The sequence below is a fragment of the Trachinotus anak genome, unplaced genomic scaffold, assembly GCF_046630095.1.
Source record: "Trachinotus anak isolate AG129_WGS33_773 ecotype Australia unplaced genomic scaffold, CSIRO_AGI_Tana_v1 ptg000014l, whole genome shotgun sequence".
In the NCBI taxonomy this organism is placed as follows: domain Eukaryota; kingdom Metazoa; phylum Chordata; class Actinopteri; order Carangiformes; family Carangidae; genus Trachinotus; species Trachinotus anak.
In genome coordinates this window covers 7,272,193-7,296,037 of record NW_027273865.1, presented here as the reverse complement: position 1 = coordinate 7,296,037, position 23,845 = coordinate 7,272,193, and the positions used below count along the sequence as shown (strand labels likewise).

The following is a 23,845-nucleotide window of genomic DNA, read 5'->3' as shown; positions in this document are numbered from 1 at the left end:
ATAGGTGGCTTCTTGTGTGCTTATGTATATGGATTGGTTAGTGCATTCATGCGGTGTGTACAGGTATGTGTGTGTATCCTACCCATGCTGCCCCTGGCCCGTAGGGAGCCCCTTGAGGACACTTCGAGCAGCTGGTGACTGCTGAGTCACTGCACATCTTCCACAGGCTGAGCAGCAAGGAGGCCAGCCCGACCTGCTTTCTTTGGGAGAGGGCTGCTGTTCTTGAGTTTTGGCCCATTACAGCTTATCCAGATGTGTGCTCTAATCCCAGCTTTCCCCCACTGTCATGGTTAGACTATTACATTTCTGTAACCATGAGAACGGGCAGTGGAGATAGCCACAAAAGCCCACTGAGGGACCGTTGTTATTCATATGTTCCATAACCTGTGGAGAAAAATAATGTGGCCAAGGCTTATGCAGTTCCCGTTGGTGTGACTGACACTGGTATATTTCTACGGACAAAATGTAATTAGTTCCAGTGGGCAGTTAGTTGTGTACTGATTTCGCTTTCTTATGTTCCGTATGATCTGTTTCTGTATTGATCAAATATATATGTACACACATATATATGTGTACATATATATATATGTACACACACACACACACACACACACATATATATATATATATATATATGTATATATGTATGTATGTATGTGTGTATATATATATGTGTGTGTGTGTGTGTGTGTTTACATGTATATATATATATACATACATACATATATATATGTATATATGTATATATATGTGTGTGTGTGTGTGTGTGTGTGTATGTTTATATATATATTTTTTTTATACTAAAGTGCTATTTATTGATGCAGTCCCTTTACACTTCAGGTATTAATTAGAGCAAAACTGTTTAAATTTGTTGTTGTTACTATGGATTTTACTTTTGCTAATGAATGAATTATACAGTGTGGGACTCATCTGTGTGATATTTCGTTTTTGGAGTTAGATTATTTTTTATTATTGCTCATTACTCAAATCCTGATAGCTGTAGGCATCGCTTCAGGGCAGTGCCTCTAGGAATTTCAGCGAAATCTTTTTGTGAAAGTCCCTCCACAACCTTTTGGCTGCAATTTGATTTTCTGCCACACACAAGCAACTACTGGAGCTTTCTGTTGAGATCTCCACACACTTCTGAAGTCATTAAATCAACTCTAATTCATTTGAGTTTCATTAGAGCACAGCCTTGAGTGTTGCTTGGGTTTTGGTGCCAACAAAATCATCATACACACTTTAGTAGAGACACTACTACCTCCACTAATAACTGTGGTAATAACAATAGCAATAATAATTATATTGATAATGATAAAAGTAATTATCGTGAATGTAATCTTTCTTGAAGTGCTTTTAAAACTGAATGTGGTATAAAAAACAAAAGCTAGAAACACAAAATTAGCAGCGCCGAAGATATACGTCACCTTTGCAACCGTCACAACAGAATTGAATCCATATGCTCAGCAGGAAGGGTGGCAATTATTGATTGATGGACTCAGAGCCATCTGTGCTTTAAAAGTGCTCAATAAATTCTTAAGCCTGATTCAGAAATTCTTGCTGGTATCCAGAGAAACCATTCAAGGATTGATGTATTCTTGTTTTCAGTGCCAACTGAATCTCTAGCTGCTGCACTTTGCACGAGCTGAAGATGACATTTATGATCATGTAGAGGGAATTGAATTAGAGTATACAGGATTTATTGAACATGAAAATGACAATTTCAAGTTTTATTTTGAGGAGAGGAACAAGTTTTTTTTCTAAACTGAAAGAAGAGTGTTTGTAGAAAAAAATATGGTATGATCATTATCAAAAATATATACAAGTCTGCAGCAGACTTCAGGAGAGGTTTGAAATATTCAGTTTTTCCATATTTTTTTTAATTTTTTATTATTCAACATAGCCACGGCTCTATCACACCAAGTAAGTATGGGAACAACATGCTTCTCAGGCTACTTTAGTGAGTAATGATTTGAAATAGCAAGCAAAGAAGTGGGGAAGGTCGGGGGGGGGGGGGGCTTGGAAGATGAATGATGGTGGTGTTTCTTAATTCAATTCTGTTTTTTGTTCTGCATGATTAAACACCAGTCATCATTCAGCATTTCTACCTTCAAAGCACATAGTGGCTAATGTGCTGATGTGATCGTGCTTTTAGCTGCGGTAAGAGCAATATTTATTGATGTTGAGTTGTCAGATGAAAAGTGGCCGGTCTTTTCATGTGGATTTACCATGCGCAGCCCATTTTCTGCATCTTTATACAGATTTGTTTACAGCTGTCGAGATAAGACATTTGTTTCTGCCTTTGTTGCTGCTGATTTTCACGTTGAAATATAAAATGCCTTACTATTACTTAGGTTGTGTTATGTTAATGAAGATGATCTGCTTTGCACACATATCCAAGAATTCCTTATGATAACTATGAATTACTACTTATAGTAATACTAAAACAAATAAAACTATTACTTATTTCTCACTTAATCTTAGTTACAACTTCTACAGCACCGCTCATACTGCTAGAACTAAAAACAAGTAATATGATGAAAATAATGGCTTTCCTTAACTGTGTTATAAAACAAACTGTGAAGCAGCAACTCTTGCAGTTTAGTGCATACTCCACAGTGACGATGATTTATTCCCTTGCTACCTATATCAGATGCTTGTTGGAGGGTTCAGGACTCAGAAGAAACTTTGAACTGTTGAAAGATTGAGGTTAAGAGCTCCAGGGCAGTGCTCAGTTACTAAATCTTTGAACATAGCATGACTGTCTGTGAGGGACAGGTGTTCTTCGTAGAAACATGTCACAGCCCCGAAAGGCTGAGGGGCTTTGAAAAGCAAATCTCTCGCAGATTTGAACTTGAGCGTGGAGTACATCAGCCTGTCCCCCAACCATGCTGATAGTGAAGCACTGAAAGAACCTTTGTGCAGGTCTGTTCACTCATGTTATTCTTGGCCCAAGCCACATTTCCTTTGCATAGAAAAACACACTCTGAGCTGTTTCAGGGAATTTAACCTCATTAATGGTCCCTTTTCTTTTGTGCAGTGTTGTATTTTTCACATTGACCCGACCAAAGTAAAAATCAGATTTTGCAAAAGTCACAGAAATGTAATAGTTGCATTTTTGTTACCACTGTCCAGCATGACAAGCGCTATTAAATGCTGTCTTGTCGGTATTTTTCTGACCATTATTCAGTGGACCACAGACGAGTTCCAGCAGACGAATGAACATAAGGAATCACGTTGGAAATGTTCCTTCTGCCTTATGACAGTTTTCTAAAAGTAACCACAGAACACGCAGCACTTTTTCACTTTGATGCAAAACCCACACACCTTAATCTTGTCCCTCATAGACTGTGCACGCTGAAATACCAGTGCTGATTGCCACGGCGTCCTGAGGTGAATAGGCAAATTTCTTTGATGCAAACACCACATTTAAGATGTGTTTTTATCTTTGAACTGATTCCTCCCAGAGCTTCGCCACAATATTAGAAACCCGTGGGGTGAAGTGAAATCAGACTTCCAATTAGGCATGACGCTTCCTGTTTTACTGGGCTGGATTCACTGGAGTGTGTTTTTACAGCAGTGTGGAAGGACCACAGAGATGGGGTTTCTTATTGCGATCTTGGAGGAGCAGTAACATAGTTGCACCCACACACACACACACACACACACACACACACACACACACACACACACACACACGCCAGACAAGATGTGTGGAGATCAAATTGATTTTTTTTACATTAGTATGTGGACAAATGATATTTCTTCTCATATGTGAGAGTAATATTGTTTTCAAGTCTCCCTGTTTTTTGTTTTGTTTTTTTTAAAGACATTGACCAACAAAATCAGATTGTAATTGCTGTTTTTATTTTGATGATGAATTTAATAAGGTCACTATAGCCTCCCATGCTTTACTCTTTATTGTTTTTATACAGTAGCATTTAGTGGTTAACATAAAACTGCTTTATGTGATGCCTTTGTTTTAGCTTATAAAATATTATAACTGTATAATATGGCATGGAAATATCTGTGCATCCCAGTGGTGTGCACATTGACATTTAGTCAATTTCAGATTAAAAGACATATTTTGAGTGAGCAGATTAACGCTGAATGTTTTAAAGACTATAGTGAGGGATTCTTTTCTTTTCTTTTTTATTTACTTTATTTTACCATTGCTTGTAACTCTGTGTGCTACAGAATGCACTGTAAGATGAGTCTTATGTAGTATCAGTACTTTCAGTAACATAATCCTTAATCTGCTTGTGTAGTACTGTAGATGTTGCATGGAGCAAAACCGACAATAATCATGAAAGGCTCAAATTCCAAAACAGATTTCAAAACAAGATGCTGTGTTTATGTGAAAAAAGAAACTACATAAGGATGAATACCGTTAGCTGTTCACTGTAAAAAGCTTCTTTCAAACTACTTTTCTTCAACTGGCTTTTCTCGTAGCCAGCTGTATTCAATTTACAGTCTTGCTCTCGATAAGAAATGACTCCCATATCCAAACATGACATGGCACTGGTTCAAACAAGTTGCAAGCTCGTTCAAAGAATCAACATCAAAGAAAGTACAACAGTAAGAGGTATTTATAGAGACAATAACTGCCTCTTTTTCAGACATCGTGTGTATTTGCTGAAGTATGAAATAAGTAAATAAGTAAGTAAATATCCATGGAAACACTTACACCACGTCCACAGTAAGGACTTGTAATTATCAGTTTTCCTTTAGAGACAAACATAATTACTTTTGTAAAGCAGTGGTATCTTGATGCATCATTACCTTTTGGCATCTGTAACAGAGACACATAGACTGTGATCATTTGCTGTAGGGGACGTTGTTTGCTGTAATACTGGAATCTGTAATTTCACTGCAGCCACATTGAGCACAACATGGAAGCTTGTTCTGAAACGGTCGCAGGCATCGCAGCAGCAGAATATCAGGCGAAATGATGCTTCAAAGAAATCACTAGTGGCTTCCCAGCTCACAGCCGTGGTTATTTCCACCCCCAGTATTTCTTGTGAAGTTATTTATTTGTTTACTTTTTTGGCAGAGTCTCTGCTCAGATCATGGATTAGTAGAGATATTCTCTGGCTCATTTGCAGGCTAATTTGCTGGGTTTTAGAAGCCCTTGTGGACAGTTTTGGGCTGTTATCTGTGGAGTTGCATACCCGCTCCCTGCCAGTGCCTCTGACAGTCTAAACCAACAGCACATCAGGGCCCATCTTACCACCAAGGCTCAGGGGCCTCACTACAGCTCAAAGCACAACATGGAGCAGGATGAGCCCTCCTCCATGGAGGATCATTCTAACCCTGCCTCACAACTTCTGTCCCTCTCTCAGCAATATCCATTTAACATACAGTCAATTATCTGTGCTCATGTTATATTTATGTCAGTTTCAGGGAATACTGTACATCCTCTGCTTAAAATGGGATACAAGCAGTGCACCAATTTAATATGCTGTATCTGTATCAGCACATATACTCACCTTATTAAACAAATCAGATATTGGCCAAGTTGAACCAATCTTCATTAAATGCAAATTCTTAGTTGATTTTGTTATAAAATTGGAGAAATATAATTTTACAGCTTCTGTACAACAATATAATTAAAATTCTCAACAAAGCTTTGGTGTATGAACATATCTCTGCTTATAATTATGAAGTGTTGTTGTTGTTGTTGTTGCGTGCAATCATTTCCACACATCTTATCTTGTTTGATATTTTGTCTGGTAACGTTGGATACTAGTCTCTTGTTAAAAAAAAAAAAAAAAAAATCCAGACAGCTGCCGTTAGGTTATCTTTAGTGAAAGCAATTAGCGGATGCTGTTGAGGCCGAGGAAGCAGAGATCATAACGCGCTTTTGCCTTAGCATGACATAAAAATTATTAAACTTCGGTGCTGAGATTTTTCTCCTTAGAGGTCATCTCTGATACAAATGCAGGTAGAGAACTTTTAGACTTGGTTTACCTACGAAAGATTCATCAGTAAACACCAGCTCTGCTAATGTGAATAATTCAACTCAACTGTCACTTCATTATCCAAAACTGGATAATAGGCAGTTAGTTGTTTTAAGGTTAAAACACACAGTGAACAAGTGCACATGAGATACACAATCTTTTTTTTTTTTATTTTGCTTGTGATCACATTATCTCCATATGTGTCCAAATCCATGTGCAGAATATTTAAAACTGAAAACTACACACATAACAAGTATTTGACATCAAAGCCCCTTTCAGTGTGAAAACACAGAACAATGGAACGGTAATGTTTCAGAGGAGGCAGATGACAGGTATCTGTCTAAGTAACTGCACAGTATTTGCGCATCTCTTTTGCTTCTGTATGATTAATGATTTGTAACACTCCTGCTTTTGTTCTCAGGGTTCATCAGTTCTGCATCATTCAAAATAAGATTAGCACGCCTAAATACAGGGGTAGTGCACACACAGGGTTTTCACACAGAGAAAACACCTGCAGTTCCAAAACCTTGTTGTGCCGGACAGCTCAGGTTCTTCCTGGATTATTTCTCTGCTAGTGAAAGTAGCCAGGCACAGTGAAATTTCACAGCCTGTGCATGTTGAAGAAAATAGCTCAGGACATAGGCTTTAGATTTTTTCCCCCTGTGCCTTTAGAGGTTCTCTTAAAGTACTGCTGTCACACTGGAAACATTAGTCTTATCGCAGCTGTATAAATTGCCAGCTTCCACAGCAGGTCACACCAGAGCTGAATTCTCTCTGTCTCCAAACCTCAAAGATTACACTCTGTGAATTACCACATTTTGGCATAGAAGCACTTTGGGCTATCTAGACAGTTTAAGCTGACTTATTACTAGCTGAGCACTAATAGTGGTTTAGAGTAGGTTGGATGTGTAATGGTTTTAACGTTGCATTTAGTGTCAAAGGGAAATGTAGTCCAGGAAAGACAAACACATTTCTCCACTGAGTTTAGGAATGGATGGCAACCTGAGGCAGTTGTTTCCAAAATGCCAAGATGAACAACTTCTCTCAGGAAAGAGAAAAGGAATGGACTTGTGTCAGTCAGCTGCCTGATTAACAGTTACATTAAAAACCATACATAGGTTGTGTGACCCTACATAATACGAGTTTTGCATGGCTGAGATAACAATATTCTAAGGCCAAGTTCAAACCTTGTTAATGTTAATGTTAAATAGCATTAAAATAGTTTTTGACTGATGACCCTGATTTACCTAAAGGCAGGGAGCATGTTTGTTTTTGTGGAAGTCCTAAGGAATTTTGTCAGTATTTCACATAGCAAGAGGCTAGGCAAGAGTCCATCACTGAATGGATGCTTGGTACTTTCAGTTCTTGGTCAGACTGTAATGGTTTTTTGGTTTAATTGTTTTGGTTTTTTTTTTCATTTGCCACCGTTGCCACCCTTTAATATTGGTTGAAAGACAGTGAAGATGCAGCTTTGAGGACTTTCAGTGGAACTGATGTAACTCGGCCTATATATTTAGTTTAAACTTGAAAACTCACAACTGCACAGATGTAAGTGCCTGATTAAGGGTCAAGAAATGTTGCTTGGGAAGTTCTTTTTTTTTTTTTTCATTTATTCCATGGATGTTTTTGTAAAGGGTGGTCCAGTTCGGACCAGATGTTGACTGTTGAATTGGCTCAATGTGTACACAAGACAGTGAAGCAGAGGTATTATATGTTGCATTTATGACTGCAAAAAAAAGAAAAAAGAAAAACATATTGAATGTAAAAAGCTAATATTAAAATTGAATGTGAAAAAAGGATAAAATTAGATAAAAATGAAAGTGTGTATGCATCCTTCCTCCTTGCTGTAAACGTCCAGAAGGAGTGTCAGAGGATATATATTTCATCACAGGATACCTTTAATAACTTTAATTAGTCTTTAATACTCAGCCTATTATCATTTTTTAAGAGTTCATGAAAAATGCATTTAACAAAGGTGCATTTCATTCTGAAAATAATGACATAATGAACTATAGCTAATAATACAACCCATATACTGAGTGCAATAAGCAAAGGGTTGAAAATGGATATGGCTTTATATAGCTGCAGAGGATCAATAAAAAATTGATTGGCCTCATTCCTGATCCTGCAGATCAACTCAGGACATCCCGAGTACAATACGATTTATATTAAAAAAGATAATATCAACACAAATTGATAAATGTGATTGACTGAGGTAAGAGAGATTGTTTAACACAGCTCAGACATTATGCAGTTCTGTTTTACTGTGTGCAGGATGTTGGTTCTACTGACTGCAATTACCATTATTCAAATTAGTCTGTGAAAGAGTAACGTTCATGGTTCTGCAGTGAAAAATACATTTGAATTCCAGATTCTGATTTAGTACTGGTTTGACAAAGTATTAAAGGATCATTCTGGCGCTCATGTTGTTTCCCATCTCCAGTTGCTAGGACTACATCTACCCCAGGCAACTTCATTCCTATTCATCGCCTCAGTGGAAATTTGGAATTGAAATTGGCTTACCTCGTTCTGGCCAAAGCCTCAACAATTATGCTCAGGAAAAGGTGCTTTCTGTCTGCATATGTTCTCTTTTATTATTGCCTTCTTGCCATTACCACTGTGTTGAATGCATACTGGGGATTCATTTCAGGAAAGACAATTTAGAGATGAACTCCAACGGTTACAAAATCTTGATTAATTCATATGATTAATTTAAAGTCAGCCCAATATTACTCTAATAATTTTTAAAACTACTTTTTTTTTTTTTTTTTAAACAAATCTTATTTGCCATGTTGCAAAATCTTAGTGGTGCAAGTTTTACCATGAATTATATAAGCACTTAGAAATACAAGGCTCTTGACAGCATGTATTTTAGATAGCCTTTTGAACTGTCATGCACTCAGTGGGAGCTGGGAAGCACACACAAATCAATTCTTTAACACTGACAAAGTGTCTGAAATGAAAAACAGTGGGCTTTTATGTATGCTATCTGGAGAGCATGATGAGAGGAGGAAATACTGTTTTGACAGAGGTGTGCTCTTTAGCATGAAAGCATACATATTAATATATGATGTACACGACAGAGCAAATGTGCACAAATGAAGCAGAAGGTGGCCCTCTCAATTCCCACACTCAGTCTTACAAAACTTTGATTCCTGAAGAAAGTTTGGAAGATGTGAAGGTTTTCGGGTTTTTTTGGGGCGGTGCTTTAGCTCTTTATTGTCTTTTATTGGGGATGTAGCTTTTACTTAAGGGTATGCTTTAGAATTTTATTAGGCCGGGCCTAAAATGCGCTGAGGAATGGCAGGATGGGGATGGTGCCATCTTTGTTCAGCAAAGCCCCAGGCAAGCCACATGTAGCCCTAATGAGTCGCTTACAATTTCAGGCTCCGCTTGCTCTCAAACACCAAAAGTAAACTTTTGTCTTTTTTCCCCCCACTATTCGGGGACCTTAAGAGGATTGTGGGGTCATTATTTATTCATGCCATTGTGTTTATTCACCAGGCTCTGTGTGTGATGGGAGAGGGAATAGAGCAGCCAGTGCAGACGGAGTAAAAGCTGATAATTATCCACTATTAGCATTGTTTTTTCAGCCATAGTTTAAGTCGGCTCAGTTGATGATCGAGCTATGATAGAGGCGCAGAAACATCCATTTAAAGCAGATTACCAAGTGCACGTCTTTGAAGTCTGGAATCCTCTGCAGAGGACTCGCCGACTGGGTGTGGATGCATTTATAAGCCTGTTTTTACGCCATTTTTTCTGGGCTCTTAGAGAAGATATTCTGTCACCATGTTAGTTACAAGCGCTCATGTTGACCAGGAGATCCTTAAAAACAGCCATCGCATGCCTGCAGGATGTTCTTAACAGCTAGAGGTGAGGAGATTGGAACCTGTACCTTTTATCCTAGAACAAAGAAAACCCCAGGGATCCTTGAATGGGGCTGCATGGAGGGATTTAGCTATGTCAGAGCGCGTCAGAACTAACATTGATTCAAAAGACTAGTGAAGTAAAGAAAAGAAAAAAAAAAAAGGGCTTGGGTCTTAGACTAAGGAGTCTTGAAATGGTTCAATTAGTGATTTCTCAGTTCTAAAAGAGCAATTTCAAAACTTGTCTTCATTGTAGTGCATCAGCTAAACTGTCTTGACATGGTTCAGCTGGGCCAGCACATTGTGTTCTGCAGTTATTATAGGTGTTCACTAACCACTACGTTTGAGTAACACTTGCATTGCAGCAGTAGTAAGGTTTCTCCACAAACGGAAAAAAGAAAAGAAAAAAAAGAAATTTCAATGCTTTTTTTTGCATCTCAGTTCCACATTTCGAGTTTGATTCGATCTGTTTGTCACAGAGAAGTCGAAACAGATGGAGTCTTTCGGCGGGATTGCAGGGCACACTGTCTCTCCAGCACAGGGAAATAGAGTGGACTCAATGGATGAGAGTGGCAGAAGCCAGGCAGGGATGTGAGAGGAGGATGACTGGGGTAGGAGTCTGTGCTTATTACAACCCAGAGAAGACATGCCATCTAAAGACTCAGCCACTCTGGCCTGCTTTTCATCTTCCTAGGTGATACTCTGGAAAGCCACTGGCATCAGTATTCTGCTGCGTTTGTGTGCTACTGCTGTTTTTTTTTTTTTAATCTTCGTTTGATATTTCCCTCCTCCGCCATGCAGATGAATAGATTAGCACTGAGTGGTTACATCTTCCTAATGGTGTAATTCAGTTAGGGGTAGATGTCTGGGACCCATGGCTTATGGAAATTGTGACAGCAGCTAATTTGATCTAAATCACCCATTTCTAACAATTTCCACAGCATCCAAACTATTGTGCAGGCAACACAATATCTGCTCAAGTGGCCAGAGATTTTTTGTTTGCTCATTTTCTGGACTCATAATAGCCACCCATTTATAATTTGGCATTCATTGTCTCTTTAAGAGTTTACAGTAGTTGTAAGTAATGGATGCTGGGTTTAAAGTGCTGATAGAAATGTTGTGGGTTAGCCTTAAATGGAATTGTTCCTTGTGTGGTAATGCTTTTTTTATTACACACAAATATAATTTCCATTTCCTCAGTAATGGTCAGGCTTGTCTGTGAAAAAAAAGAAAAAAGAAAAAAAAAAAGAACATTTAGGAGTGTTTACAATTTGTTTTCAGCCTCATCATACATTATGTTCACTCTCCCGTTATTATGATATTGATTCCAAACAGGTAAACAGCACCGTCAGAGAAATTTTTATCATCTTTCCAATGTTGGTTCTTAAAAGCTCTCTTCCCACTTCCTCTGCATGTGTGTCCCTTTGAGTTTTTCATTGTGTAGTTTGGGGTAGGGTGTCAGGGTGATTTTCCTGGCAAATTGATGAAATTGCACCATATCAGCGGAGAAAATTCTTGTAATCCTGCAGCATATATTAAGAATATCCTCACGTAGATGGTGTAAAATCGACTAATGTTTTGATTTAGTTTTATTAAACACTTGAAAAAAACCTCAACATTTCCTGAAGACGGCACTTACGTATGTTTGCAATGCAGCTCTTCACATTTGCTGCAATAGGCTTATGACTTTTTCAAAACTGTCCCTTTGGGCTGCATGCTGTCTCATTAATTTTTTGTTTTGTTTTGTTTTTTGTTTTTTTTTAATAATGAGATGAGATCACCTATCAAGTATTAATTTCATAAAAGGCTAGTTATGGCTTGCAGCTGTGCAATAGAAAACAATTATGTCAATTTGGGAATCCTAATATTGCAAAAACCAGAATTATGCCATCATGTTTGTATTGCCCTGAGAGGTCTGATTCATGTAATTATTACCTGAGCAGATACACCAATAACTCACGAGTACATCAGTGTGTTCCCAAAACGTAGAAGTAAATAAAAAACTTGAATTCATTTTATAAATTGAATTCATTTTTATAGATTCTCAGGCAGCACTATGAATTTAGCTTATTTTATAGCATCATTTCAGCTGTTCAAGCCACGTCACAATTACTTGCAGTTTCAACTGCTGCTGCTTAGTCTGTCTGATAAAGATGCATGAATCCGATGACATCTCATGAAGATACCTGCACAAGTAGTGTTCTACAAAGACTGTGAAATGACCTCCTTTTGTCATATTTTCAGGGAACATAGAGTTTAAAAATATATTTGCAATGAAGAGTAGATAATTGATTTTTTAATAAACATCAGTTTTAATGTGCAGCTGTTTTGGCAGAAGTATTAACCTCATTTATTACTGATCAGTTGTAATATCTTCATCTATTTTTGCATAGAGTTGTTATCAAACAGCAGAAGGTCAACAGTGATGGATAGTTTTCAGTAACTTTGGACGGGTACAAATGCAGTTCCTTCAGTCATGAAAAGTTACCTAAGAATCAAAGCCTCACAGGCCAAAACAAATCAGTTTATCAGAATAAATGTCACCACTAGTCAGGACACCCTGTATTCAAGTCAAATATAGTCAAATGTTTGCTATATAGCCAGTATTGTATTATCTACAATATTGTTATGTAATACATTTTTGGGAAATATGACTGAAGATGATTCATCAATAAATTAACTAGTGACCATGGTAACCAGTGAATTAAATACCTGAAAAATAGAAGTAATTAATATCCTGTAAATCCATTGTTGCCAGAGAACATCCCCTCTTATTGTTCTCTTTCCTTATACAGCAAAAAATAACAGTCAAATCTCAGATGTTTGACAGATTTCTAATTTGACAGGATACTGTCTACAGTCATGTCACCCAACCCCAGCCACTGTGTTGGCCTGTTAGCCAGTGTTCACCCTGTCTTTCATGTTGCATTGCAAAAACACTGTATGAGGCTTTATTTCCTTCACTCACAAAGACGCTGAATTTCTAAGACTTGTCAGTGACACAAAGGCAGGACTAACACTGCCTTCCCACAGTCTTTGAAGTTCAATCCAAACCAAGAGCAGTGATATAGGCAAGAGGGCACATTTAATCAGTCATGGCGGCGCTCAAATACTGCCAGTCTGTACCAAAAAAATAATCAAAAAGGGCATCGAGCCTCCTTTCATGGGTTTAGCAGCTCTAAAGCCTTTGTATTGCATGACATTTCCAGGACAACTTGATCCTGGCTAGTGAACATTTGTGTTGCACACTGTAAACATGGCCACCAGAGCTAAGCAACAGGAGATCATTAGGGGGACAGAGTTGGAACGCTGAAAAGGGAATTGATGATGTTCAGGCAATTTAAAAGCTATTAAATATCCAATTAAGGTACCTTGTCAGACAGAGTACCTCGTAGGCAAATGTAACTCAATTAATAGACCATTATTTGTATTCGGTTTGGCATAATAAGCCTGTTCATAAAAACAACTGTTTTCTTTACCCCTTTGAACAGACTCAAAATACATCCTTAATCCTTCCTAGCAAAACTCTCACTACTGGATAAATTACTTATTATGACTTAGTGTTGAAGTCTAAACAACATGAAAACTCATAGCTCATTTTCACCTAGAACTACAGAGCACGCCCCACTGATGATTCATTATGATTACCTACCTACCTCACCTGTAAGCATTTTGTTTCGCCCAAACAGTGAGTTAGGGATTGCATGTAGGATTAGCATTAACAATAGATATATATTTATAACAAGGTCCTGAGGATGCCACCGCCTCCAACACTCCAGGGGTTTTACTTTTATTCTGAAAAACACCTGACCAGTTTAATGTGCACAAGAGCTCAGACGTTTGTGCAGCTCTGGTGCAAGATTTAATCAAGGTTACCAGTGGATCCGGTGTGCATAATCACACTCTCACAATGTGTGCCACTCAAATTAGAAACTGCAAAAGGAACCACATACCTGCCACCTTCAGATGACTCTAAAAAGAGTTAATCAGCTGAAAGGAAAGGCCTTCATACATGAAAGCTGTTGAGGCTGACAGATGCTTGTAAGAATTAGACATTAATCTTAAGCTTGCCTTCCTGGCATCGCTCCCATAATCAATTTCCAAAAAAAAAAAAAAAAAAAACACACACAAAAAAAATGTGCAATTAGGTGTCTGCTGATTGAAGAATGTTTAATGAAAGTGAAGCAGACAAGCAAGACAGAGATGAAAGGGATCTGTGTGATTTTTGGAGAGAGTCGAAAAGGTGCACCAATTAGCGATGCGAATAACAGAGCCACAGAACACGCATGCATCTGTAGTGTGCCGCTGACTTGGTCTGAACAGGCGGACCGTGGAGGGTGTAAAATGTGATGCATTTTCACACAATGCGCTGCTCTGCTGTTTGCCAGTGATGCTAAGGGGAGTGTCACGAGGGAAGTGTCAAACAGCGGCGAATTGGTGGTGCTCGCTGCAAAAAATACCAAGCAGGCACAGGCAAGGAACAAAACCCACCGCACCTAAGGAAATATCACTTTGTGCCATGTACCATGCGCCCACACCAGAATAGAGCTGTAGATTTCACTGTGACCACCACATGCAAATACAGAAACAGTCACAAGAACAGGACAGATCTGAATATTCACAATCTGGCCCTTGATGGTGGCATTAGCAGTCAGTATAAAATTCAACAAACTGCTGAAAATATGACAAAAGCTTTAAACATGCCATCACATCTTGGAGTGAATCCCAACCCTCCTACATTCAATGACAAAATTGGTGCCAGTAGCAAATTACGCAACATTTTACTGATCCTCCAAAGACAAACTGCCAACCTTTCACACGCCCCAGTACGAACACCATTATGCAACTATCCAAGTCAGTTTGGTAACACGCAACATGGCGTCATTTTAAAATATTAAGACGTTAAGAATTTAGCATTAGTGTTGAATAAAAGTGCTGTCATCTTGACTACATTAATCCTACATGCAGACTGCTGCGCTCTGTGCTAAAATGGGAGTTTCAACACGATCTGCATTTTACAATAAGAGGAGCTGTGCGATGATGACACTCAGTCCCCGCTGAGACTCTGAGTCATTCCTCTGTGACCTGCATGCTTTGTATGCCTCACGGCATCAGTTGATGTTACAGGACAGGCGCCGAGATGTTTGTCTTTTTTCTTCACTGCTCATCTGCAAATACACCGGCCCTTTTTTTTTTTTTTATAGATGCTGCCCTGCAGCTGTAGTCCTTGAGCAAACAGATCATTCCTGCTGTCGCCATGGAGCCACACGTCTGCTTCACCTTGCTCAGTGTTGTGATTGTGCAGCACATTTAACTAAGGTAGTCATGGTTACCCTGTTGTCATTTGAAGAACGATGATTTTTTATTTCCTTGGATATATCTGAATTTCTAGCAGTTAGGGGCGAAATGAGAGTGATTAGCTAAGTTTAGAGAGAAGGAATAAAAAATCAGGACTCTCCAGATGAGAGAGAGATTGTCTCCTCTGACTCGATTTTCCTCTCACTCGATAACATCCTCCCTCTAAATTATATTCTCTATTAACCTGATTTAATTTTCACTCCCTTAGCCAGAGAAGCCTCCTCAAATACATTTAAAAGCACATTTTTATGTGTATGTTCCCACAGTGATAATGACTGATTCAGCCTCTCTCTCATGCACTGTGTTGTGATTAGGCTCATAGTTTCCAATGCATGATTCTGCATTACAGCCCCTACACTAATGACTGCAGTCACCGTGGGTGTGTACGACTTCAACCACTGTGCCGAAGTCTTCTCCTGCCTCCACTCATACACACAGCCAGAGCCACACAGGCATAAACACATTAATCCTATTAAGATAATACACAGAGGTTGTCAAATGTCTTTGGAGCACAAGGTACATCCACAAATCCTTCTCAAGTCTGTAATTATGTATTGGTTGTATTATTGCTGAAGCAATTAGTTGATTAATTGATCAGTCAATTGACAGAAAATAAATTACTAAAACAATTTTGAAGGCGTATTAAGGGTTAGAAACACTAGTAACAATCCTCGCTCCAGCTTTTTGAATATGAGGACATGCCCTTTTCTGTTTTTCTGTAAAATGGATATCTTTGGGTTTTTGAAAAATTAAGACACCTTACACTTTTGTTATTTGTCACTAAACTACTGATTTATCTATAGAAGAAATAACTGGTTTTTTTTTTTGTTATGAAGGTATATGATTAGTATTAAGTGTTGCATGTGTGAGGTGCAGCCTTTTCAGGCAGTTGTGTGCCATGCTGTAGATATAAACCTGCAGTAGGACTGCTTTAATACTGATTTTAAAGGCGCAAAATGTTTTACACTCATACCTCTACCAGCTGATAGTTTGCCAATATTTAATATTTTCAAATATGGCAATCTCAGTGATTTAGCCCCTCTCCCAGAAACTGATGGGAAGAGTCTGTGACGATGCCTCAGTTTAGTGCTGGATGATTTCACAGTATATAACAGGAGACATTAGAGATTTGTGAACGTGTATAGATTTTCTTGCAGGGAAAGCAGTCAGTCAATGAACAGGACGGTTTGATGATAATATTGAATTTGCAGGATTTTTGCGTATGTGTTAATTAAAATAAGACTTTAATATCTGGTTAAATCATCTAGAAATGACCTCTTTAATTTCCAAAATCTTAAGTACATCTCAATATATTATGTATTATGTATTATATGTATTATATATATTGCAAATTTCCCCAGTGTGGGCCAATAAAGGATTATCTAATCTTATATAAAATGATATATATATATATATATATATATATATATATATATATATATATATATATATATATATATATATATATATATCATTATGAAATATACTGTATACAGTATATTGCCAGAATAGGAAAGTGGTCTCAGACTTTTGGACCCCACTGTATTTTTTCCATATTGCCTACCAGTACTTTAGGTCACTATGTTTAATCTGCTTTGCAGTCACTGCTATAGTTAAAAATATCAGTGGCCCCATAGGAGGAGAAATTACCCTCCAACCAAATATTCACCTTCTCTATCTCTGCAGCAGCCATTGCATGCATGTCAACATTCATATATCCTTGCAAAGTTTTTGAGTACAGAACACTTACTTTCTTATTTATTGTAAGTTGAAGGGTTATGGAAGAAAAATATATATATTGCTGCAAAGCTGTCCACCCACATTCACGTTTTTGCTGTTGTTCAGCTTCTGTCTCATACTAGTACAACATACTGTTATCGTTTTTACCTTGAAAAGAAACAGTCTTTGAAATCAGTCTTTGAACTAGCACTTTGATGTCAACTTTACACCTTTTCAATTATTGTTGCCTGAACCTGTTTTGTTATGTTTTACAAGCTACATTGTAGAACTATTATACTTATAAGTATAATAGTTCTACAAATAAGTTTCTTCAATTCATCTGATCAAAATGAATTTGATTTAATAATGTGCAGGGCATTAGATTTCATAATCATCTAATCTTTACTTACAGAATTAAAGTGGAATCACTGTTGGATTAAATGGTGACACCTTTAATGAGTTACTGTGAACATCATCGTAAGAACATGATTTATATTCCCAGATTTATAGCCAGACATACATGTAGCCTTTTTGTGTTGGGACAGGGATGTTCCACTAAACTCAACAATATCATTAGCAGTTATTTTCGCCTGCACATCACAGACAACAATTTGTTTTTCTGTTCTTTTAATTTGATTACTAAAGATCTGATTAAGACCTTTGATGCAGCGAGTGGTGGTCTGCGTTGGCAGCTAGGCCAAAGTCACCGGCACTTCCTGTCAGGAGCTAAAGCAGTAATGGATGGTCTAGGGGTTGCTAAGTAAAGGTCCCCTTTCGCTGCAGTAATATAGTGAGTGAAGGCAGAGTCAATCAACTCTGGCAGCCTGAGAAACCTGTGGCCATCTCAGGCTGTGGCTTCTCGCCTGCAGAGGCTCTGTCTGTGACTCTAGGTGCATTTGGCTTTGGCATGAACTGCAGAAGCCAGTATTAATTAAACACAGTGAGACAGTAAAACCTTTGTGCACGGGACTAATGGCTGCAGAGCGTGACTACCTCGACCTCACTTAGGTTATGACTTTGACCAATTTTAGAGGACTTTAATCTTTTCCTGTCTCATTGATGAATTCTCTCTTTGATGAAAAAGCTGTAATATTCAGTGGAGGACCTGGTGCACCTCACGTTTGTCTTTCATGTCAAGATTTTCCATCTTGTCTCTGTCTTTATCTTTGATCGCGGCAGATACCAGCTCAGTGAGCGGTACTTGGTTCAGAGTATTGTTGTTGTGACACACGCTAAATGTAGTGTCTTAGACATATCTGAGGGATTCTGGGAATGAGTGTAATGATGATGTTGTCAACAGCTCCTCTCTCGACTGTACATTGCTGTATATTCAAGCACAACAGTGTCACAGTCATTAACCCACAGCATGGCGGCTGTGCCTCTGCACCCATTACTGCACCAGCATTAGAGGGTTGAGAGAGAAATGAAGTGTGTGGTGTGAAGTATATATAAAGCACAAACTGTGACTCTCTTGGGCAGTGGACATTTGCTGCTTGTGTAGGGCCGTGGCTGATATGTTAATATCACTAATTGTTTCCTAATTAGATGCGAGTCAGTGAGTTGTATTTTAATACTCTTCAGGGATCATTACAGAGCAAGAAGAAATTTATCTCTCCTGATGGATGACAGTCCAGTCAGCAGGAATTTCAACATCAAGACCAACGGGCTGATGGGAGAGAGGAGGAGAGCGCCGATCTGATGGCTTTGTTCGCTGCAGTCATGTTACTAAAGTACTACATTTCCAGCGTGGTGCAGAGCTGCATCAAAAGTTAATCACACGTTAATAGCAGCTCTCTGGAGATTCCATGACAGCATGGCGACTGGAGCCAATAAGCCATGAAAGAAGAAACTGTGTGTTATTAGCATGTAAGAATTGGGGTTGCGTATTGGTATATAACAAGAAGCTTTTAACAGTCTTACCTGTAAATTATTCATATTCTGCTGTTAAGGTGAGTGGCCGGTCTGAACACTCTGGTACTTTGGGTTACTGACAAGAAGGAAAACTGAGATGGACACAGAGCACAGAAGAAACAGGAAGGATTGGTTCAGGTTGGACTCATTTCTTGGCTGGCAGGGGTTATATGTGTTTCCACAGGAGGGGGTATTAACAACTCTACCATATTTAGGAACATATTCATATGCCTGCTGCACAGTACACAAATTTAAAATCCTGCTAGTGTCATTTTTGTAGTTTGGAGAAGTGCAGTTATGTGAGATGGTGTTATATCGAAAGATTTTTTAAAACTGAGAGTTGAAGTTTTTTTTTTTTTTACTGCATACAGACTATGCCTTGTGGAATAATTCACACAAACCAATTAGCTTTTTTTTAAGATTAGAGCATATTAACCTGGAACTATTTTTCTTTTTAGCATTTAACATCCCAAAAGGGTGTTTTGTTGTTTATATTTCTCTAAACCAGTGCCAGGCATTTGCCTTTTCTATTCTATCTCAAAGTCATTTCACTTGTTTGTGTTGTTCTTCCCAGCTGGGGTGAGGTGGCGGAGACAAAGGCAGATGTGTCCCTGTTTGTTTTTGAAGTGTCAGAATTAAGTCTTGCGTGTGTGTGTGTGTGTGTGTGTGTGTGTTTTGCTCTTATGTGATGTTGCCTGTGTTTGGGTGTGTTTCATTTCCCCCCCATGTGTTGTCTCTGTTTGTGGTCCACAGGTCCTCCGCTGCATTGTTCATCCGCCTCCTCCTCCCCTGTTGAGCAGCTCCCATACCCTCCCCCTTCCATTGCAGCCAATGAGAGCCAGGGAGGGTTGCTAGGTAACTGTGCGGCTCAGCCAGCCCAGGACTCTGACTCTGAGGATGAGTTTGGCCCCAATTCATTCTTAGTTAAAACTGGCTCAGGGAACCTGTATGCTCCTGCCACTGCAACTGCTGATGGTGAGTTGGTTTTCAAACTACTGTTGCTTTCTAGAGGTTAGCCTACCCTGCTCCTGGACATGTTGTGTTATAGGTCATGCAGATGGCTATTGGCAAGAATATGTCCCTTTTTTTCTGAGCACCATGAGAGAGAGTAGAAACTCTGAGTCAATACGTAGCCTCAGGAAAAGCACAGAACTCTCTGAAGCAAGGTCTGCAAAGTTCAGAGCCTCGCTCAAAGAGATAGACAATTTTGGTTCAGCAGGAGATATTTGTCACAGATATTTCTCTTCAGTTTCATTGCATGCTGGTGGGAGGAACCATCTACAGCCCCTCTGTAGAGTTTTCAGAAACCACAGCCTGCATGCATCCTCCGCACCTCAGCTAGGAAACAAGCAAGAAATAAAGACAGTAACTTCATACCATGTGCAACACAGTCCCTGCTGTTTCATCATATATCATCCGACTCTTTTGAACTTATATTAAAAACTGCATTTGCCCATGAAAGACATACTGTAGTATTGTATTTTGATCACAGCTCAAACGTAGACAGCGCCTCTTGAGTTAGATTTGGTTTGAAAAATCCATATGTGGTTTCTCATTAATAAATGTCAGCTATTCATTGCTCTTGAAATACTCAGTGTCTCCTGCTGTTGGCTCAACATTCATTCAGACTGACAGAATGACACTTGCACTCGCACTGGAAACACAGTGTTGACAGTTGAAAAAAAAATTCACTCCCTGCAAAACATGTACAGTAGATTTACTATGTAGCTTTCACACATTGTATCAGACATTAACTCACTCATTTGATGATAATGAAGATTTTATTTGACATATAACTATGGGCACTAATGAATTGTGTGTGCCAGACAAGATAGTTTGCTTGGTCTATGGGGTGAAGCTGTGTTGTTGAGCTGATATTATATTGTCTGTTGCTATATAACCGATTGCTATAGATTCATAGACTCTTGTGGATTCATTACTGGAGCAGCCTTGATGCTCACTAATTCAATATACTTTGTTTATAACGCCACAAACACTCAGTGCGTGGCGGATGAAAAATGCATGGACGATAAGATCATTTCAAGTATTTCCTCAAGGTAACCCCAGGAAAGCAGATTTATTATTACGGCCACACGGTCACATTTGGTCGTGTAGCAGGTTATATATTCTTGTTTATGATCCATCTACATGAAAATATTAAACGTTGTCATTCAAACTCAGCGATTTATGTCGCGCATCTCCCATAACTCATCAATTTGCATGCTGAATAAGGTGTTCTTTGATATTGGACTGTGGAGGTCTTTCGTCTACAGCCTCTCCCAGTGGCACCGCAAACACAAAACAAAATAAAAAGATCTAAATAATTGATCGAGCTTACAAGTTAACTACCCAAAGGGTTGAAGTACATCAAACTCCAAAGTGCCCCAGCTGCCTGCTCAGAAAGCCTGGAGAATGAGTTATTAATCTCATTGCAAATTCACCCCCCTTCCCCTTCCTAATTCCACAGTAGTAACAAGTTGGTCACCCAGCAGTGACATGGCTTCAGGGGACATTGGTGGGGTGGGGGGACTGGCCTTTACCGCAGCAGATTTGTCTCATAACAATGACACTGATTTGCATAGGTACAGCGTGTAGGTTGGCCTCAGGCTGTTAGTAAGGGGTAGGAGGAGGAATATCCCCATCTCTACCTTAGTCATCCTCAGGCTCCTTTTAATTTGCAAAATACAGCATGTTCCTGTGTGTCTCTTGCTAGTGGGTGCAAAACCTTTTCCCCCTTATTTCAAAAATATCAAACTCTACTCTTTCTTTTGATGCTCTTGTCCACTCTAGTGGCCTGTCACCTAGCTGGTGTTACATATAAATAAATAGTAAATTATGCAAAATAAGCTTCTCTTTGATGCTCTTCTTTGACACTCTTCATTGTGCGATTTTAGAAAATCTTTGACAGTAAAAGAGCCAGTTACAATCAATGAGCAAAAAGAAAAAAAAAAAAAAAGCCTCCATTGTTCGTTCACTTAAACCACCTACTGAGCCATGTGAGTGTGCTCCCTGCCTCCTCTTGCATTTTCCACATCACATCCAAATATTTTATAAGCTTGTAGATTTGGTTTATTCAAATCTGCATATTTTTTTTTTTTTTTTGTTGAAATTTATTTTTTTTCTCTTTCACTCCAATGAGCAACACATTGTATTCCCATTGGCTGTTTTTTGAAGCAGCCACTTGAATTTAATGAAAATGTGATTTCTGACACAGTTGGTTCAGTAAAAAAAATGACAATTTGCATGACTAATCCTCATTTAAGTTGGATATTGTTGGGTATTTTTAGTATTTGCCTTGCTCAGTTTTGTGTGTCACTAAGGAGACAGTGATATCTGATGGCTTGCTATGTAAATTGACTCCAAACCCCAAAGCTTCTGTGGCAAATAATGTATGCGACTAAATAACTCTGTCAACCCGGGCTGCTTTCACCATTACAGGGAAAGAAGTGACTTCATTAATACTTGTCCAATGTGTCATGACACTGTTCCCTTCAGCTACATAAACTTAATCTTCTCAAGGTGACAGAACTAGAGTGAGCCAGATAGGTGGTGGTGTAGATCTGGCAAAGAGAACAGGGTTATAGACACACAGCTAGGGACCCAACATGATTAATCCATGAATTGTCTAATCAAATACATGGAAAAGGAATTTTGATATTTTCTGTAGATATTCAGCAGATATTGGGGGTGGGGGGGGCTTCCTGTTGCAAAATGTAATGTAATCTTGAATTAAGTATGCATCTCAGGTTTTCAGTGGGAATTACATGCGCAGAAAAAAAAAGGTAATTTAAAAGTCACCATGGCAAAAATGACTGGAATATCAAATCAGATCTCTTTGACATGCAGGTCAGTTATTGAAGCAATATTCAGTTAACACAGTGCAGGAAATGCTTACTTTTGTATTGTCAGTAAATAACCACAGGAAAAAATGTATGCCTAAAATAATTGGCTGCCAGTATATCTGTTGCACTGGAAAACAGGTGGCTTTTTATCACTCGGGATTGCATTTGCTCAAGGTCATCTTTGAGCCGACATACAGGACTTAAAATGTTCTGCTGGATTTTGAATAAGTAAATGCTTTCAGCAGCATGTCGTTATTCACATTAGTAGCCTCCAAGGCTTCAGTGTTTATTTTTATTTTTTTTTCTTTCGGAGCTTGTTTTCATTTTGGAGGAACACTGAGCCAGGGTCTCTGTGGCTGACGAGGCTGCTCGCTGAAGCCTGCAGTCCTTTTGTGAAGCATGTGTTTCAGTGTGGCCCTCGGCTTTCTCTCAGGGGCTTCTTCCTGGGGAGGCTGCCAGTGGGAGTCCGCTGCCACGCTGAGCCGAAAGATCTGAGACACTGCAACCTCCCAGCATTAGCATCTCTTAATGCAAAACAGCATGGGGTCGGCCAGTGTTGGCTTTCAGTGCAGCCGGGCTCCCTGGTGAAAAGAGCCAACACACCACGACCGCACAGCTGACCAAGCAGGAATGTTGAGCCGGGTAGAAGGCTCGGGGACGTAGCTGTGCGTGAATTCAAATAAGTCTTCATTTGAACTGCTTAATCATCCCCCTGTGTCTGCAAGGACAGGGGGAAATCTGGTTAAAAGAGGTCACACCAGAAAGTAATTTAGCCACAGACACCACGAGGAATTAAACTATCTGAGGCTAAATAATAATTTAATGAGGAGCACATGGCGCTCGCATCCCATGTCCCTGTTTTCTGAATATGTGAGATTTCGGTTTTGAGTTGACATATCAAAAGGAATGTGTTTCTCTTGATGTTGAGTTATCAATGAACTGGAGCCAACAGACAATTTGTCCAGTTCCATTCAACTTGCTGTTCGTCAGCGCACCATGGATACCATGAGACCATGGATAATGCATTTTGCATACCTACATATCTTCTTTTCATTGACATAAATTGAGATGCATTACTTTCATTCCATGATAATTGCGGACCATCTGTGCCCTCTAACAAAATCCTCAACCTCTTGATGGATATGCAGCAGAGTGACATACAGAACAGAGCATACATAACCACTTGTCT

At 39.0% G+C, this 23,845-nt stretch overlaps 1 protein-coding gene across 10 annotated transcripts in view; it reads left to right on the top strand.

Annotated features, from left to right (window-relative positions):
• tenm4 (teneurin transmembrane protein 4) overlaps nucleotides 1-23,845 on the top strand; it is a 150,701-nt gene that overhangs the window by 39,511 nt on the left and 87,345 nt on the right. For 6 of the 10 annotated variants that reach the window (XM_071496278.1, XM_071496275.1, XM_071496274.1 and 3 more), the window contains exon 4: nucleotides 19,568-19,789. The exons of the other annotated variants lie outside the window; for them this stretch is intronic. In XM_071496278.1, the coding sequence (XP_071352379.1) occupies nucleotides 19,568-19,789 (222 nt within the window). The remainder of the gene's footprint in view (nucleotides 1-19,567; nucleotides 19,790-23,845) is intronic. 10 annotated transcript variants of the gene reach the window in all.